This window comes from Mandrillus leucophaeus, unplaced genomic scaffold, assembly GCF_000951045.1.
Source record: "Mandrillus leucophaeus isolate KB7577 unplaced genomic scaffold, Mleu.le_1.0 Scaffold140, whole genome shotgun sequence".
Lineage (NCBI taxonomy): Eukaryota > Metazoa > Chordata > Mammalia > Primates > Cercopithecidae > Mandrillus > Mandrillus leucophaeus.
Genome location: NW_012101366.1, coordinates 2,668,859 through 2,674,858, shown reverse-complemented (window position 1 = coordinate 2,674,858; position 6,000 = coordinate 2,668,859). Strand labels below are relative to the sequence as shown.

At 39.8% G+C, this 6,000-nt stretch overlaps 1 protein-coding gene across 2 annotated transcripts in view; it reads left to right on the top strand.

Annotated features, from left to right (window-relative positions):
- Positions 1–804: 804 nt before the first annotated feature.
- The window catches only part of TMEM196 (transmembrane protein 196), a 52,315-nt gene continuing 47,119 nt past the window's right edge, over positions 805–6,000 (top strand). For both annotated transcript variants that reach the window (XM_011973906.1, XM_011973905.1), the window contains exon 1: positions 805–2,179. In XM_011973906.1, the coding sequence (XP_011829296.1) occupies positions 2,033–2,179 (147 nt within the window). In that variant the 5' untranslated portion in view covers positions 805–2,032. The remainder of the gene's footprint in view (positions 2,180–6,000) is intronic.

Genomic DNA, 6,000 nt, shown 5'->3' with positions numbered 1-6,000 from the left:
ACTGAAGCTCTTTAAGGCCTAATAAATTGTAACTCATCTTCCTCGCATTTGTTTTTATTTTTAAGAGAAGAGGACCCAATTTTTAAATTATAGAATACAAACATATGAAAAAAAATTATAGTGTAGAATTGAGTTTAAACTCTAAAAGAAGCCCTTAATCAAATTTAAGAAAACTAAAACTGGCATTTATGTTACAGAACTTACGCTATAGGTCGCCGAGCTTTTATGTTATCATCATGGGAGCTTTAAGAAGCCTCAAACCACAGAGGCGCCTGCACTGCACTGATCTGCACGTGTATAGAAGTCAAGATGTCCTAGTCTCGTGTTAATGTACCCTAACCTCATCTTCCTTTGTTCTATTTTCCTTCAGTCCATCTGCAACTGGAGAACCCAGTTTTTGAGAAAGATGACCCACACTCAGAACCCTCTCTTTATCCCACTTCCTAGATTTCCTTGATAGAATACCTTGAGATTTTTCATAAAACTAGAGTAATGAAAATGGGGTCTAAATACAGCGATCCCTAGACATCTAGACTCTCACAGGCATCAAAAGACAATGCAAAAATACCCCAGGCCAAGCTGGACTGGCCCCTGCCCTAAAGATTTTGATGAAAACAGACCGTCAAAAATAGTTGTGCATTAAGCCAGACGTGTTTTGTTTTGTTTTTGTTTTTGTTTTTGTTTTAATAATGCCTGTTCTAATGCATACACGTCTCTTGAATTTGGATGAGAATATATGATCCCAGCTCAGTTGGATCTAGCTATGCATCCTAGAACGTGTGGTCACGCTCCTAGAGGAAAGCAAGGGTCTGCGGCTGGAAAGGAACAAAATCACCCTGGAGATGCGGCCCCAGTCAACTGCTTCTTCGCCCTCCGACACGGAAGGCGACAGGCTATAATAGCCAAGAGTGGACATTCCTTGTAAGCAGGCTTGAATCTAGTTCTCCTAGACAGGGGAGTTCCTTGATGAAGGGCCTTGAGAGTCCTAGTGACATTAAGAATCTGGCTTTTTCCACCCCTCTCCGTCTTTCTTTGCTCACTGCTCCCCCTACCCCGCGTACAAGCCAAAGAAAGTTTTTCTCAGAATGAGCCTGCGTTGACGTAGGCATCGCCTCCCCTCTCCGCTGGATAGAAGCCCAGAAAGGAGCCACGGGGAGAAGCGGAGGTAGGGGTCGCCTGGATTCCTGTTGCTGCGGTCCGGGGGCGGGGCGGATCAAAGGCCAGCCAAGAGTATTGGTCCTGGATCTACAAATACATCAGGCTTTTTCCTCCTCCGTCAACCTCCTAAATCCCAATGAGGTCATAGCAATGAGAGAGAATCAGCTGGAGAGAGAGGGGGAGGAAGAAGACGACGACGAGGGAGAAGAAACCCAGACGGAAAGAGGCCATCAGACAAGGTCGCTTTTTCTGGTGACATAGCAACTGCAAGGAGTGTGGTACTGAATATCATCCGCCCGCTCTGCCTGGGGATCCAGAGACTTGCAGAAGCACTTTGCATTGCCACGAAAACAAAGGCGAGACGAAAGGGAGAGGGAGAGAGAAGCTCGGAGCAGTTCCCTTTGGGTCTCCGGGAAGCAAAGCTCCTCTCCTCGGCAATGAAACAGAAGGGACCGTGTGAAAGGGTCTGGTAGGCTGAGGAGGGGGCGGGTTTCCCTGCGGAGATTTGGGACGCGACAGAACTCTGGACAGCGCCTGGGGAGCAGGGCTCGGAGCTCCCTTGGTTACTCCAGGTTTCCGGCTCCTTAAAAGCCCTGGTACTGGTGTGCAATCTTCGCACCACCGAACCGAACCCAGGAAGATCCTTCTACGATCCCTATCTGAACGTGCCAGGGGGTGGAGCAGCTCCTTTGCCTCTGGTTCAGCCAGGGAAGGTCTTCGTTTCTGGAAATCCAGCCCTTGTGGATAATGCTTCGCTCTTGAAGAAAAGTTTTGGGATCTGGTAGGGGGTGGAGGGGTAAGGAGGATAGTGGAAGAAAAAAAGATAGATGGTTGGTTTCTCTCCCTGATCTGGAAGGAAGATGACCGAGGAAGGATGTGCACCAGCGGTCAGATTATCGGGAGCCTCTTGGTGCTTTCCGTGCTGGAGATAGGGCTGGGGGTGTCCAGTGTGGCCGTGGGGGCAGTCAGCTTCAGCCTGGCCCTCCGAGAGCACAAGCCGCAGCTCGGAGACTCGTCCCCGGTATGGAGCGGGGTGTGTGTACGTTGAGCCATTTCACTCTCTCTTTACCTCCTTACGGTGATGGTCAGGGTGCGCGCATTAGTCACTCCCTCCCTGGGAAACAAAATCGTAAATCTCTGGCTTGCATGTAGGTTCATGCTGACAGGCTATGCTTCTTTACATTGTCCTTTATTCATTTTTATTTATTTTTTTCCTTACTTGGACTAAAGACTAAATTAAATGGCTTTGTTTAAAGGTGGGGGTGGGGGATTAGTTTCCACTGGCTGATTCTGCAAAGGGCTGCTCTGCCCAGTGGTGCTGTTCGGGAGGCGGGGGGAAGGGGGGTGTCACACCTGTCAAGGGCAGGCTCACTTAATCTTTTCTTCCTTCTACAAGGAAAATCAAAATAAGAGTGTTTCATCATTTTTCCGTATCAGGGAACAAGCAGAAATAGTTATGCATTTATCACTGGGCAATAACGCCCAAGGTACACCAAAGGCAATACCAATAACAAAAAGAGAAATGTGGTGTGAGTGTGAAAGGAAGTTTGTGGGTGCATTTCATTCCAGAAAACATTGCTCTTAATTTTCCTGTGCTACATTTCTGATATTTCACCTCTGAAAACTCTTTTGTAAGTTCTAGACAGTAAGTTAGAAAAACAACTGGTAAGATGTGTAACAACATTCTAATTGGAGAATAATTCTGCTTACAGAGTACCAAACTGCTCAAAGAAACTGTCATAGTTATCTCTAGGTCAGAAGTTGGATTCAACAAGCTTCTTTTTCATTAGGGTGAATCTCCAAGAAAGCCTTAGAAACCCATTTCTTCCACCAATAATCAATAAAATAACTCAGCACCATTCCTAATGTGAATCTAATTGTGAAAACCAGTTTTTTCCTTCCTTCAAGCTACATGGCTTTCATATTTACTATCAAGACTATAAAGATGAATCAGAGCACTGTCTTAAAATACTACTCTATAGTGGAGGAAACAAAATGGTACATCAGTAACTTTGCCAGCAATGAGAAATTAGAGTGTGATTTCAGAGAGATACAGAGGCAAAAAAGGGGGAGAAAGATTGGGGTGGTCAATGAAATATCCACAAAAGAAGTATTATTTTATTCTTGATCTTGGAAGTTTATCAGGACTTAGAATTGATGTACTGCAGTGTTAACTAATGCTTCACAGTGTAAGATCTGAGGCCATACTACCTGGTTGCAAATCCCAGATCTACCACTTACTTAGCTGGGTGGCTAGCCAAAGTTTCCTTATCTATAAAATGGGGTCGTTAAAAGGAACAAATTAAATACAGTTGGCCCTCCCTATTCATAGGGGATTGGTTCCAGAGCGCTGTTGGTTACCAAAATCTGAGGATGCTGATGTCCCTTATGTAAAATAGTGCAGTATTTGCATATAACCTAGGCACATCTTCCGATACACCTTACATCATCTCTAGATTACTTACAATACCTAAAACAATGTAAATGCTATGTAAATAGTAGTTATACTATATTTCCTTTGTATTATTGTTATTGTTGTATTTTTTTTCCCAAATATTTTCAATCAGAGGTTGGTTTATATTCATGGATGCAGGACCTGGGAATACAAAGGGCTGACTGTAATGTTCTTAGTAAAGTGAATGGAATGTAGTAAGCACTGAGTAAATATGAGCAGCTAATACTGAATGCACAGACTGGCAGTGGAGGGCGTGAGAAAAGACAGTCTTTCAAGAAGCATAGATGAAGGCAAAAAACTGGGACAGGTTGGGTTGTGGTCCAGGAAGAGTAGGCTCTTCTATTTTTCTGGGGCTTAGGTGTGTAAGAAGAAGGTAAGAATAGAAAAAATGATTGGGGCCAGACCATAGGAGACTGTGTACCAGTTGGAGGCAACAGATTCACTTCCTCATATTTCGAGTAATAATAATAAGACCCATTCTTACTTCCCCTTCCCAAAGCGATACTGAGGAAATGCAGAAGAAAGCTAGATAGAAAATTATTCATCTCTTTGCTAAATTATGAATTAAAAATCTGGATTATTTATGAATGCCAAATAAGATTTTACAACAATTAACCTGTCACAATACACATAGTCTACAATCAAACTACATTTTGATTACTGTTGTAAAACTCCTTTCAACACATTAATATCATTACTATAAGGTTTCTGAATTAAATTTAAAAGGCAGTGGAAATAAAAGCTGCACTATAAAAGGATTATTTTTATACAGAGAGACCCTAAAATTGTAAGCTTTTTATCTAGGACAAGTGCACTAAGGCTTTAAGCCACTGCTGCATTTTGATTATTTGGCCCCGAACACAGAAATCAAAAAAAAAAAAAAAAAAAGAGGTAGCTTAAAAGTAAAGATAAGGGCTTAAAATGTATGAGATGGATGCTTACACAGATTATTTCAAGGCACTATTTCATCTGATTAATCAGGCAGGGATGCTTCCTGTGATAAATTTTTAAAATATGGGCAATTAGAAGGAAAAATCAGTTGACTATAATTTCATAAAGAACGAAAGCTATAGGTGTCATTATAGCATTTTTGTTACTTCTTGATTCTTTGTTATAGCTGATATGGTCATCTACAATGAAAGCATAAAATTAGAGGCATAAGTGTTAGATAACAATTAATAAACATTGAGTAATATGCTTTGGAAAAGATATAGTCATGTGAATTACAACTGATGTAAAAGATTTATAGACAGGAAGTTAAATGCACAGAGTTCTGTTTCCAAGTTGCTGTGTGAAAGTCACTCTTCTCAGCCTCCAGTGCATCATCTATAATGGGAATGGACTGGGTTTAGCAGCACACAGATTTATAAATCCCTGAGAATTGTATTGCTGTAGGTTGAGATTTGGAAATCTAGAGATTTAAATGGTGGTATCCAGAACAAAATATGATGCTAAGTTGCATTTTATATATATTATGCTAAAATTCCACCCATCTATTAACATATCTGATATCTTATAAAACTTAATTTATTAAACAAACTTTTCTAAGCCTAGTTCTCCCATGTGTAAACCACAAGGTAGTATTTTTAAATATTTAAAAGTTTTCTTATCTAAATCATTTAATATTTACAGGTTTTATTGCTTATTTTACTGGAGCATATTTGATTTATACATTATATCTTTATCTGCTTAAAAAATCTGATGTTTTGCTTCAGCAAAATTTACAGCATAAACAATGCACATACCTTTTCTGTAGACTCTTGGTTTACCATGGCAACAACTCAGCCAATTGTAGGATTTTGTTGAAACTCACCTCTGTACATTCTGATCTATATTATAGTAATCCAAATGAGGTGCTGTATATAAATTATAGCTGCTCCAAAGTATTATTTTTAATATTTAAGCTTTTAAAATTTATTTAATAAAAAAGAAATAAAGTGAAAGAAACCTCTCAGTTACTGCAAATGTACACAATTTGAAGCTAGTGTGTCTCTAACCAGGTAATATATCATTTTTTCTTCCAGATCAAGTACTTAACAAAAGGGATTCATATCCTTTGGCATAAGATGAAAATGCTGCTCCTATGGCCCCCAAAAAATTACAAACATATTTTTATGCCCAATTTTATAATTAAATTATACAAGTAATTTATAAATACATTCAAAATGTTTTTCAAAGTTATAACTAAAGTCCTCTTCTCTACTCCCTTATCAAAATTAGACACCATTATATTCTTATAGTTTCACAGACATTTCTCCATGAAGAAAAAATAGTTTTGATCTGGGCATATAAACCAATTTTCATCAAATTTTTGCATATAATAAAGCCCATTAACAGATTCTGTAGAGGCCAGGTAAAGAATCTCTTTCTTATATGATTTATACTCT